Source organism: Bufo gargarizans, chromosome 2 (genome assembly GCF_014858855.1).
Source record: "Bufo gargarizans isolate SCDJY-AF-19 chromosome 2, ASM1485885v1, whole genome shotgun sequence".
Taxonomy (NCBI): domain Eukaryota; kingdom Metazoa; phylum Chordata; class Amphibia; order Anura; family Bufonidae; genus Bufo; species Bufo gargarizans.
Window position 1 is genome coordinate 140,728,469 of NC_058081.1, and position 13,009 is coordinate 140,741,477.

At 40.5% G+C, this 13,009-nt stretch overlaps 2 protein-coding genes across 8 annotated transcripts in view; both read right to left on the reverse strand.

Annotated features, from left to right (window-relative positions):
* LOC122927572 (cell migration inducing hyaluronidase 1) overlaps nucleotides 1–13,009 on the reverse strand; it is a 121,213-nt gene that overhangs the window by 77,387 nt on the left and 30,817 nt on the right. Inside the window, exon 2 of one of the 4 annotated variants that reach the window (XM_044279521.1) lies at nucleotides 4,663–4,726. The exons of 1 other annotated variant lie outside the window; for it this stretch is intronic. In XM_044279521.1, the coding sequence (XP_044135456.1) occupies nucleotides 4,663–4,665 (3 nt within the window). In that variant the 5' untranslated portion in view covers nucleotides 4,666–4,726. Of the gene's footprint in view, nucleotides 1–2,454; nucleotides 3,484–4,662; nucleotides 4,751–13,009 lie in introns of those variants that run through there. 2 more of the 4 variants (XM_044279520.1, XM_044279523.1) reach the window with 2 other exon arrangements.
* LOC122927570 (cell surface hyaluronidase-like) overlaps nucleotides 4,888–13,009 on the reverse strand; it is a 94,915-nt gene continuing 86,793 nt past the window's right edge. For all 4 annotated transcript variants that reach the window (XM_044279517.1, XM_044279519.1, XM_044279518.1 and 1 more), the window contains 6 exons: nucleotides 11,130–11,312; nucleotides 10,032–10,254; nucleotides 9,169–9,270; nucleotides 5,777–5,937; nucleotides 5,579–5,688; nucleotides 4,888–5,262 (listed from right to left, as the gene is read on the reverse strand). In XM_044279517.1, the coding sequence (XP_044135452.1) occupies nucleotides 5,114–5,262; nucleotides 5,579–5,688; nucleotides 5,777–5,937; nucleotides 9,169–9,270; nucleotides 10,032–10,254; nucleotides 11,130–11,312 (928 nt within the window). In that variant the 3' untranslated portion in view covers nucleotides 4,888–5,113. The remainder of the gene's footprint in view (nucleotides 5,263–5,578; nucleotides 5,689–5,776; nucleotides 5,938–9,168; nucleotides 9,271–10,031; nucleotides 10,255–11,129; nucleotides 11,313–13,009) is intronic.

Consider the following 13,009-nt stretch of genomic DNA (forward strand, 5'->3'; position numbering starts at 1 on the left):
ACTACGGGTGAGTAGCCCAAACTTAAATTTAGAAATGAAATTCATGAATGCCAGGCATAATAAGGATACTGCAACACATTTAATTATATACTGAGGAAAAAAGTCAAGTGGACTGATCCAAAAAGGCCTCAGAAGATCTTTCAAGGGAATCCGTCACCAACTGGTTGCATAGACGCATTTCTGTGTTCCACCTGATTAAAGTGATGTTTTTCTTTTGTTGATCCAAGGCTCCGTTCCCGAGTTATGATGCTTTTTCTAAATATGCAAATTAGGCACATGGTGCAACCATTGCTCTTGTTGCACCCTAGCTGCGCTCATTTCTGTGACCAGCGCCTTCCTGGCTGCTTTGCCGCTGCTTTGCCCTGTCAATTAAACCAGCCAGGGAGAGGTGTTGAATGTTTTCGCGTGTTGCAGTTGCAGCAAATGTGTGAGTTGCGCTGCGACCCCATTCATTCCTATGACAGCCACGCTACACTGCGAATCTTGGGTGTGCAACATGTGTTGCACCCAAAATCTCTGTCTAGCCCTAGCCTAAGACAGAAATTGTCTACATTTAGCAGAACTGTCAATGAGCTCTTATGAATATCTCTCTAGATACTTCATTTGCCCCTAGACACATCTGAATGTGACCTGTGCAATCATTTCACCTCACACAGTAGTGTTTGGAATCATGATGTCCATTTTCTGCTGGGGTCAATGATAATAACATATGGTGTGTCTCACAGGGTTAGTGTAACACATCCATTAGCATCATTACTGCACATATAATTCAGTAAAAGTGCAGGACCTGCTATTTATCATTCAGCTGTGTTACTCCTATACAGTAGGGGATTGTGATAAGTAAAGCAATGTGCATGTTCTATGAAAATGTGAAAATAAAAATTATATATATATATATATATATATATATATATACACACACACACAAATTATTTAAAGTTAAAGGGGTTGTCTCACTTGAGCAAATGGCATTTATCAGGTAGAGAAAGTTAATACAAGGCACTTACTAATGTATTGTTACTATCCATATTGTTCCTTTGCTGGCTGGATTTATTTTTTCATCACATTATACACTGCTTGTTTCCATGGTTACGACCACCCTGTAATCCATCAGTGGTGGTCGTGCTTGCCCACTATAGGAAGGAAAAAGTGCCGTTCTCTCCGGTGGCCGGGACCGCAGGAGTGCACATAGGCTGGTGCCTTTTACTGCCGGATTGCACGGTCGTCATGACCATAGAAACAAGCAGCGTATAATGTGATAGAAAAATTAATGAAGCCAAAGGAGGCAATTTGGACAATTATAATATATTAGTAAGTGCATTGTGTTAACTTTCTCTACAGGGTCAAAGCCATTTGTAGACAATCCCATTAAGCATATGTTTAAGCACAAAGTTACATAATCCATTAAGTCCAACCTATAATCCCACTATGTTGATCCACAAGAAGGTAAATTAATAAATAATCTATTTGATGCGGATGCCACTTGCACCATATTAGTGTGAAAAGTCCTTCTGGACCCCAAATATGTAATAATAATAAGTAATTTCAGAATAAATTCCCGCATCTCCAGAAATCCATTACTTAGTCGTAGTAATCTAGTCTTGACCAGCTAGGCAACCCCTGGTTTTCTTTTAAGGACTACATACAGTAGTTTTAATGATTATAAATGAACTCATCTATATGCAAATTCATGGTATCTGTTACAAAACGAAGATCTACAATCTATTGGAAATTTATGGAGACCAGGCTGGCATAAATATGTTGATATATCTGCCCCAATGTGATCAATACAATGAGCCTAATTTATCATATAGTTTCACAAGTATTTGTGTCTTTTTCAACACCACTTGTGCAAAACTTTTTGTGCAAGTGGCGTTTCTCTGCTGCCTTCGGCACTTTCACAAAAAGGGGGTATGGTGAGGCTTTCCTAATATATGATGCAGTGCACAGGGTTATCATAGAACGGTATATATGCCGCCGGTCTATGATATATTAGGGCCAATATGTTTGCTGGTTCTATAGAAATTATATGTATTTTAAGTCAACATTACAAAAAATATATACACACTTGAGTAGTAGCCAGAACAGAAACTGTCTATACTGATAAATGGCCCACTCAGCACTAAGTGTCAGGCACACGTGTCCTCGGCAATTATCACATTTCATTCTACCCTCACTTGCAAAAATAACTGCAATGATAGAGGTGGAGTGTCACTGATGTAAAAGGAAAGTGCATGTTTACAAGATGGAGCTGCTGAACCATCAAGTTTTTGTTCTTTAAAAGAGAAATGCATTAATCAAATCGGCATAAAACCTTGAGCTATATTCTGGCATTGGCAAGGTCCAATAAACAGCAGGAATGTAATACAATAAACAAGCTGGGTGATCTCTGTATATATTGAACAGACAAGTGAGAGAAAACACAGTACCGTACACTATACACAAATCACATACCTGTGTTCTGTATTATATGGGTCTGCAGAAAATGCCAGTCTAGGCCAAGCTGGCACAGGTCAGGCAGAGATCATGGTGATCTTACTGCCTGGAAGTATAAAGTGCTTTGTGTTCCAAGAAGGTTCATGCTCAAAACTATTTAAGTTGTAAGCCAAGATAACACCCATCTCTGACTGTGTGCCACTCTTGCCAGTGCCATCAGGTCTAATCACAGGACTGGGCAGCTCCCCTCTGTCTGTAATTACTGTCACAGCCTATAATTTCATGCAATTTCCTGCTGTGTCTTCCCTTATCCTCAGCATGGATCCATAGGTGATGTTGGTATGCAAGCTGCCAAGCTCACGATACCACATAGCCTATAAGCACCTTGCTGTGTTTAAGTCTGTCGTGGTGAGTGAATACCTCAAATATGTAGATTAACCACAGGATGAAACATGATATCAAACACATGTAATGCTGATGTGTTATTAGAATTGGCAGGAATCAAATCTGCAAGAACATGTACAGAGCAGCAAAATTAGGACTAATCTCATAGAAGAATGCAAAAGGATCTACACAACAAATACCTTCCTCAGATATAAAGTAACAAAAAAGACACAAACAACACACACAGGGAGGTCACGCCAGTCTTAGCAAAAGCCTTGGCAAAAGATGCAATCAGTTTATGAAGAAGTGCAGGCCACATCCGTAATGTCCATATACCAGAAGTTGAAACCTATGCCTAAATTCTTACACGTGTAAGGCTGCAGTGGGCCTGACCCCTTATACTAATCTCAACCTACTTTACAAAAGTGGCAAGAGTGGCCTAAAAATTCAAAATGCCAGTTTACTCAAAATTGTATACTTTTATATGCATAAATGTTTAGTAAATGATCCTCAAAGTGCTTCAAGTAACAACAAACAACAAAAAGTAGACAGCAGACTGATGGAGGCTAATGAGCCAGAAGCACTATAAATAGTGTACTGGGTCTCCTTAAAGTGACCAGTTTTGTATGGGGACTGACTGGAAGTTCTTCATGTTATGAAGACTTATTGTCAATGCTTCGTGGGAAAACAATATGCAAAGAGGTGTCTCCTGAGAAAAAAGAACCAACTTGCTGGTGCTACCTCTTGCAAGTGGCTCCCAATTAGTCAAAATCTAACTTTTTACCAAACATTGTAATATGACCAGGGAATATTGCCAGGCCAGACAGCTTTTTTGGGGTACTTGCCCATAATCAGCACGGAGTAGGATTCAGGCTGGCTGGATGTGATGCCAACCCAAAGTAGGAGACTTGCTGGAAATGCTCCATGTTATAGAGACTTTTTGGCAATGTTCCATGGGAAAAGAGAACCATCTTGCTAGCGCCACTTCTTGGAAGTGGGTCCCAGGCAGCCAGAATCGTATTCCGGAGTAGGATAAGACCCCAAAACAGCTGTCTATGGATGGATAATTGGCCTGGCTATTTTCCTTTGTCATGTTCCAAGGCTTGCTAAAATGTTGGATGTTTACTCAAAGGATGTGACTTCCAAGAGATAGTTCTCTTTTCTCAGGAGACACTTCTTTGCATGAGGCAGAAGCAGCAAATGGTCAGGTAATTAAGTAGAGAGTCTTAATAGCAGGATTCTTAACCCAGAAACCCATATGAATACTCAGTAGTTAATGGGGTTGTGACCCAGAACTAGTCATCTCCAGTTTGAAAAGTAGAGCAGGTCAGAGAAAACTAAGACTTAACTTTATTACATCTAAAACGCAAAACACACAATACTAGATACAATACAGCCACAATGGAGCAGAATTGTAGGATATATTAACAAGTAATGTCCTATATATACATCCGAGGCATGTACCGCAGGTTGCACTTAACTAGACAGCATCTTGCGGTGGATACTAGGCCACCGTCTCCAGTGCAGTAGCCAACGCTATAGGATCTCACTCCCTCACTGAAGACGGTAGTATAGGATGCTGCCTAGATAAGGGTAGTCTGCAGCACAGATCTCAGCCGCTCCATGCTGCGGGTTAGCCTTTGGTGGACCAACATACTGAAAACATGGCTATGGAAGAAGACATAAGAAGTAACCCAAGACTATAAATCTAATTATTGTGATGGAAAATAATGTACAAAAACAATGTAATCATCAATATTCATATGAATACTTCTGAGAAGTTTAACTATAGCAGCAGAACCCAAATCTGTCTTACCTGACTTGATCATAGACATCACTTACCATGTAAGATGTGCTCCTTAACAACTTCTCAGTCCTGATGCAAATGACACATAACACACATTTCCTACCAAACAAGCAGGTGCACAGTATTATTTCACGTGACACATATATAGTCAAATAGAAGTTATTGAATAACTAGTGGCAGATTGACCCATCTACAAGAGGCAGGTGCAGGCTTCAGACTTGGCTATGCATAATATTACAGATCCACCAATGTAACATTTATAGGAAGAAAATACATTTATTTAATGGACAATATAAACACATGGCTGTATAAAAAAGGCATCATGTCTCTTCTATAGATCTTCACATTTTCGTGAGCTAAAAAGAATGGAGCAGTCAGAAGGACATATACCGGTCATGAGGGTAAAGGTTAGGTGGACAACTGTAGTCTCTGGAGGCCACAGAGAATACAGTGTGAGGGGGCACCAGATGAATAGTCTTTTCATCCCTAAGTTTTTAGAACTGGGCATCTGTATTCAGTCAACATCAATGGCAAGTAAAGTTGTATGGATGCCGCTCTTTTATCAGGACTGTTATTAATGATTTTGATCCAGGATGGGGTGGAGAGTCCCTTATATCCCACCATGGCAAAGCTACCTGTAAAACAGTACAAATAATACAGTAGATCACATTCCTGTATAGATATTTCTACCATTCTTGTGTGTAATACTACAAGTTTCTACCATAAATCACAAAGTTTACAGACAGAAAAAGGAATATACACTATCTTCATATACCTGCATGTTCTTGAAACAAACTTCATAAAAATCTACTGCTTGGAGCCAAAGAATTTCTGCCTATGGCTAAATTCTACTGTACATCCCATCATTCATTTTAACTTCTATGTAAATCTAATCCTAATGTTGCATGTTGTCATACATAGGCCTCTTTTTGCTTTTTCCAGGGACATTACCTTTCTCATAAAGTGCTATAGGTTTTGCAGATCCTGCTTTGGTAAAAACAGACATTTCAGAACCTGGGGGAGTATCCAAAATATCTCTGGAGCAAATGAGAACCACAGATCTAGAACATAAGAAATATATGGTAAGGACTAAGCCAATCTACCGTTGTTTTATACAGGTTCCTGGCAATGGTGAGGGTGTGTACATACCTCTGTTTCATCGATACTTGAATGTAACTTGAGATTGCCTTAGTTGTCATTACATCATTGATCATTTCAAAATGTCTCTTGCCAACAATTTCTCCTGAACAAGCATCCAACACCAAGAAGAAAAGACCCCTCCTTTTAAATAGGAAAAGTTCCTCATCAACCTAGAAAAATAAGTACAATGTGGATAAATGCCTTATGCAGGACTCTTAACAATGTTCTTGATTCCATATAATATAAAGGGGTTGTCTGGTAGGTAATTTTTTTATTAGTGCATTATACTCATTATGAGCGGGAGAAAAAATCTATTGGTCTTTATTAAGAATATGGAATCCTTTTTTCTGTACATAGCTGAGATGCTCTAATAGAGGGATCTGGGCTTTCTCTCTTTTCTAACACTTGGGGAGCTGACAGGCTCCTTATCTCTGTTCTCTGACCTTATAAACACTCATCAAAGCTCAATCCTTATCTTACTGGTAAGAATGTGGCTTAACTAAGTGTTTATGACCTCTTAGTAATTTAGAGATAAGGGTTTTTAGATGACTGGCACAAAGTGAAAGTAGGATGCAGACAGCTAGAAAAACTGTTAACCCTTTGTGACAGAACGTCTCAATATTTTTAATAAAGGCCAATTGAAAAAAAAAATATTTTTTTTAAGCCACAAATGAGTAAAATGCAATAATTAAAAAGAAATGTCCCCAAAGGTGTCCATAGCCTTTAAGGCATTTTCTGTGTTTCATGAGAGGTGTAGAAAGTAGAGACCAGCAGGAACCAAGGGAGAACTAGAACAGGAGCTATAGTTGATTAGTGAGGGTATCATTATCATTATGCCACTTTTAATCCTTTCTTAATAATTTTCACCCCCAAATTATCTCTTCAAATACTGTATCTAAAATAAATTACAAGTGAAAGTGGAGGAAGTGATACTGGACCTAAATCTAGAAATCCGACATAAAACCTAAATAAACAGTCATAATTTGTTCAGTTCTTGACCACTTAGAGTCAGATGAACATTATAAACTCACAGCATGTTCTAACATATATACATTTTTATCAGTAGTGTTCCAGAAGAATGGTGATAATCAAAATGGATCATTACGGTGTCAGGTCTTACTACCCAGGACATATGGACCAGGTGTTTATTTTTCCTGTGCACATCCATTAATGACCCTTGGGACCCAAATTCTTGAACAGGTACTAGCTACTCAGTATAAAATGACCAGGATATGGATACTTCCTCTCCAATGTCCCCATGGCCTTTCTCAATGGTATGTTTTATAGATGAGGACTCGATTCTAATGAATCGATTCGTCTTATCAGCAGAACTTCTTTACCTCTGCTTAGGCTTTGGAGCTTTGGTATCCTGAAGCAGAGTTTCTGCAGGCAATTGTCAGGGCTGAGCAAAACCTCCTGCCCTGTCAATCTAGGGGCAGGTGGGCATCTCTTCCCCTTCTCTCATCTCTACTACGTTTCCATCTACAGGTTAGATCTAAGGGATTTTCAGCAAAAAAAAACTTTTTACAGTAAGCATGTTTCATTGGGAACGTAGAGGTGTTTGAATGGTATACCCTTTAATTGGAGCAGTGGCGACTCTAGGAACAATATATAGGGGGGGCACAAAGATACCACAGTCAAAAATGGGGGGGCAAAAACAAAATAAGATTACAAAATACGAGAGAGTTGCGGTCTGCAGGGATACAGTTATAATAAAACAATTTACTTACAAAAGAAGCTATTCAGTCGTCTGCTGTGCTGTCCTCTGCTTGCTTCCACGGATTCTTTCCCCTTCTTTCTGTCTCTCGTCAGTGCACAGGCGCACTGTTATGGTGGATCTGTGGAAGACACACTGTTATGGGGGATCTGTGGATGACACATTATGCCTCTCATTAGCCCTCATTATGCCTCTCATCACTCCCATATCAGCCCCCATATAAGCCCTTATGCCTCATTAGCCCCCATTATTCTTCTTATTAGCCCCATTGGCCCCCATTATGCCTCATTAGCCCACATTATGCCTCTAATTAGCCCCCATTATGCCTCTTATTAGCCCCCATATGCCTCCAATTAGCTCCATATGCCTCCAATTAGCCCCCATATGCCTTCAATTAGCCCCCATATGCCTCCTATTAGCCCCCATATGCCTCCTATTAGCCCCCATATGCCTCCTATTAGCCCCCAATTAGCCCCCATATGCCTCCAATTAACCCCATATGCCTCCAATTAGCCCCATAGACCCCATATGCCTCCAATTAGCCCCCATATGCCTCCAATTAGCCCCCATATGCCTCCAATTAGCCCCCATATGCCTCCTATTAGCCCCCATATGCCTCCTATTAGCCCCCAATTAGCCCCTATATGCCTCCAATTAGCCCCTATATGCCTCCAATTAGCCCCCATATGCCTCCTATTAGCCCCATATGCCTCCTATTAGCCCCATAGACCCCATATGCCTCCAATTAGCCCCCATATGCCTCCAATTAGCCCCCATATGCCTCCAATTAGCCCCCATATGCCTCCAATTAGCCCCCAATTAGCCCCCATATGCCTCCAATTAGCCCCATAGACCCCATATGCCTCCAATTAGCCCCCATATGCCTCCAATTAGCCCCCATATGCCTCCTATTAGCCCCATATGCCTATTAGCCCCATATGCCTATTAGCCCCATATGCCTATTAGCCCCCATATGCCTCCAATTAGCCCCATATGCCTCCTATTAGCCCCATATGCCTCCTATTAGCCCCATATGCCTCCTATTAGCCCCCAAATATGCCTCCAATTAGCCCCCAAATATGCCTCCAAATGCCCCCATACATCTCCAATTAGCCCCCAAATATGCCTCCAATTAGCCCCCAAATATGCTTCCAATTAGCCCCATATGCCTCCTATTAGCCCCCATAATGCCCCCAGCAGCCACATTTTTTATAAAATTAAAAAAAAAAAACACTTACCTCTCCTGCTCCTGGACGGACTCCGCCTGCCATTTTCTCCCTCCTCAGTCGACTGTGCGTGCTCTAAACTGGCGCGCACAGCGTGAGGTCACAGAGCGACCTCACGCTGTGCGCAGCCCTGCACAGCCGACAGCCGAGGACCAGGAAGTGGTGAGTACAGAGCGTTCACCACTTCCTGGTCCTTCTGTACTAATGAGCGCTTCCTTAATGGAAGCGCTCATTAGTATTCACTCGGGGGAATCAGCGGGGGGGCACCTGGGGGGGCAAGGAACAACATAGGGGGGGCAATTGCCCCCCCTCGCCCCCCTCTAGCGACGCCACTAAATTGGAGTATTGATTTTATCTTATATTTGTCTATTCCTTTAAAAAAAAAAATGCACAAAACACTAAAAGTTTCTCTGGAGATGGCAGTTGGTGACATAAATCCTTGCAGCATTTATTATTACCTTGATGAAAGCCGTTTGCATTCCATTTAAAAGATCCTCCCGGCGGATGGATTGCACCTGTACCTTTGTGTATTTAAGTGATGGGCTGCTGCTGATAGCAATCTGTAAGAAGATTTATTAGCCAGCATTACAAACATTTCATGGATAATTTAAAAAAGTAAATTACAGTAACATAAAAGCTACATTTCAGTGCAGAGTTTATTGATCAAAACTATAATCCTATTTCATCTGAAATTGTGACCCACCCCCCTCCAGGATAGCATGGTGTCCTATGCCTTTTTATTGCATCTTTCAGTATCTTTGCTGCACTGCCCAAGTATTTATATAAAAAGGAATAGTTCTGAGCTGTGACTATATTTTTACACTAAGAAGTGATGGGTGTCTGTCTGTGTTTTTAGCCAACTTGTCCTTAAAAAGCCTTGGATGACAACTAAACCACCAGCTGCCAATCCCGGTCGTGTGCAAAGCCACATTCACCTAAAAATCATGTTATCCAAAGCCCAGATATTACTGTACTAGAATTATCAAGACGGCATACTAAAGTAATGACCATCCATTCAAAAAATACACAACCTTTATGTTCACACATAGAATTCATCCCTAAATCCTTACAGAATCTGCTGATTTTATACCCCACTCATAAGCAACATAAAAAATGAGAGCAGAATAATGAAAACACTGTGGATTTTAGAAATCACAGCATGTTTATTAATTGTATTCACTTCTATAGCGCTTACATATTCTGCTGCACTGTACAGAGACACATCAGTCCCTGTTCCCACTGGAGCTTGTAATATATATTTTCTGAAAAATCCATGACTCGTGCAAACATTGCCTTATGCTGAACATAATTTTCTTCTCACCTGTGGAGCTCCACATTGCCTACAAGGCAAGGCTAGTCGTTGCGACACATGTAACTTGGTAAACTGGTCATTGTTTTCTCTGCCAGGGAATGGTCTAGGGGGGCACTCTGTGTAATCAGATGAACGAAAATGGGCAGTGATCTTAATTCTCTCACAACCATGCTGAGAACAGTAGCTATGCCCAATACGATCTTCATGGGCTTGAAGATGAAGGAAGAGATATCTGATGGAAGAAAGACATAAAGACATTACAAGATAACCATCGTCTGTTTCCAGTAGGAAGAGCCTGTAGACTTCTTTACAGCCATCAACCCTATCCAACAAACTGGAAAATCTTGGACAAACCATTTAAATAAAAAAATGGTCCATTCAAAGCAGTAGTAGTTTGTTTCTAGAGTGTAAGGTCACATATTTTCATTGATAAGTTCTGGCAAAGAGGTTTGAATACCACTGGCGTTAGGTCGGGACACCCGGAGCATCTGTAGTGCAAGGTCTGTTGTCCAGTGACCTATGTGTCCCAGCATCACTTTCAATTGTATCTACATCCTAGGCCTACACCACCTGTTGCTGGAAACTGGAAATCAACAAAAATTGAGGCCTACTGGATGCATCTACTAGGCTAATTGACATGGCAACCACTGTTTACACTGCACAGATGGGACTGAAATGCAATGTAGGAAATAGTGAAAAGTCCAAGGCACATAATAATATCACTAAATCAAATAGAAATTGTGAGCGTGCATGGCAGGAATTAAATATAGCACAGCATGTAACATGAGCACTGTTATTGAGCCCATTGTGCTGACAGAATGCTGCAGGTGCGATACTTAACTGCACTGTGACCTTCATGTCTGGGAGTCTCTAGGGATACAAGATAACATATGCCTCCAGGGAGCTCATTTTGTGGGATAACATGTTCTAGCATGCAGATAGGGAAATAAACGTACTTTATTTATCCTCATCTTATAATAGGTAAACTGAACAATAATCAACATGTTGATGGCTTTAGAAGTAGCCATTCTATAGAGTCAGTAAAAAAATACACCTAATGTAATAGAATGTATACCTATGAAAGGCAGGGACCGGCAGACCACTCACCCAGACTCCTTACTGAAATGATACAGTCTATTGGCTGACTTATTCAGTGCCTGATGGATAGAGGATGCCATGGAATAATGCTGTACGCTGTGTACACGTCCGGTGTTACGTTCATAGATGTCCGCCATGACTTGGAATACTGCACTTTTAGGGTAGCACAAAGCAATCTGCAGCCAATCTCCTCTGTAAGAGACAAAGATAGAGGTTTAAAGCGTACCTCAGATTTAAAAAAAAAAGTTTGCATAATGGCTGTGCTTCTTTGTACAGTCATAACTGTGAAGGAAGTGTTTTTTTGGGCCTTCACTAATGTCTTTTTCAGCCATATTATTCCCTGTTTCAGCTGCACAGCTAGATGTATTTGACTCAGAAGTAAGGGGTGTCTCCCTTCTGCCAGCCCTGTTCTGCTGTGACATCCTTTCCCTTACTTACCACTATATTTGTTTTCAGCTCCAGAACTCACAGAACGGATAAGGAGGGCGAGATCACACTTACAGAAAGGTAGCTTTTTTAAGGTCAATGCAGGCATTTTTTTTTTTTATGAAGTGATTTGGAAATTTGCTGTTTGCACCATTCTCTAGTAAATGAAACAAAATTGTGTGAAAGTATAGTGACTCTTTCAAGTAGTTTTATTTTTTTTCTGGCTACTGGTATGATTTCTATCATATTAGCATTGGTATTAAAATGGGTGAACCAGTTGTAAATAAAAAGACTATATGCAGCAAATGCAGAGTCATAAACCTGCATCCAGTTTAATATTAACCAATTGGCAAGGCTTTCAGAATAATATATTATGTAAAAGCAATGATTTCTATGATTTTACCATTTTGCTAAATTTTCTTAAACTTGTGATAGGTATGAATTTTCTTCTTGAAAGACTCCACACAAGTAAAGATGAAAATCTCCACATTTGTTTCAGTTTTTTATGGACTTTGGCATTGGTAACCATTATGACGGTATTGCGCCTTAAGCCATCATGTAATACGTGATCCACAGACATGAAAAACATATCTGCAAGCCGTGTGTATCAAGTAAGGATATACTGTACTCTGTTAATGTGGAAAAAGTTTTATCTGCAAGGCATCAAAATGATGATGAACACATATCCAGGTGACAGCTAAGTGGACTTGAGAACTCAACATTTAGGACATTTCCCAGAGGGAGCTTCTTGGGGCTATATTACTGCAGTAGTCTCCGCTCGGGAGCAATCCAGGATAACGATCAGCTCCATGCACAGCCAAGAAAATTCCAAAATCTGGAAGATATTCCTGTGTTGAACAGCAGCCAGACCTCAAGCGTTCGCCACTCTCTTGCTGGGTTTTAATTACTATTATGTATCTCTGTTAAGAAAGGATTTATTAGATCAAAAACTGAAAAGCTTTATGTGCTAAGCCCTGTCCCTGGAGCGCTGTCAGTGCCGTCAGCCTGTATGTAATCCGCATGAACAGGATCCTCGTCCCTTCTGTTCCTTGCTGACTGTAATCATTAGATACCTCCTGGATTGCTCACCAGGGTTTACCCCAAGAAAAGTTCACAGGGGTCATAGAGTAAATAGCTGTGCTCTTGTTTTTTGGGGTTTTCTTTGGAAGGGGGGGGGGGGGGTGAATGCTTTTATCACTTTCTGGGAATAAACAAAAATCTTCCAATACTAATTATACGTGATTGGAAACAGAAGTACCAGATAAACTTAGCTGACTGCCTCGGACATTCTTTTCTCAAGGCTGTGTGTTTTATTACTTGGGAAAGATACATGCACGTTGCTCCTTTTTAGGTTATTATATCTAAAATTCGTATCCCCATAATACTGTAGAGGATGCTCACATTTACTTCATGGGAGCAATGAACTATGCCAGAATGGTGGATTATTTATAACTTAGTTATTA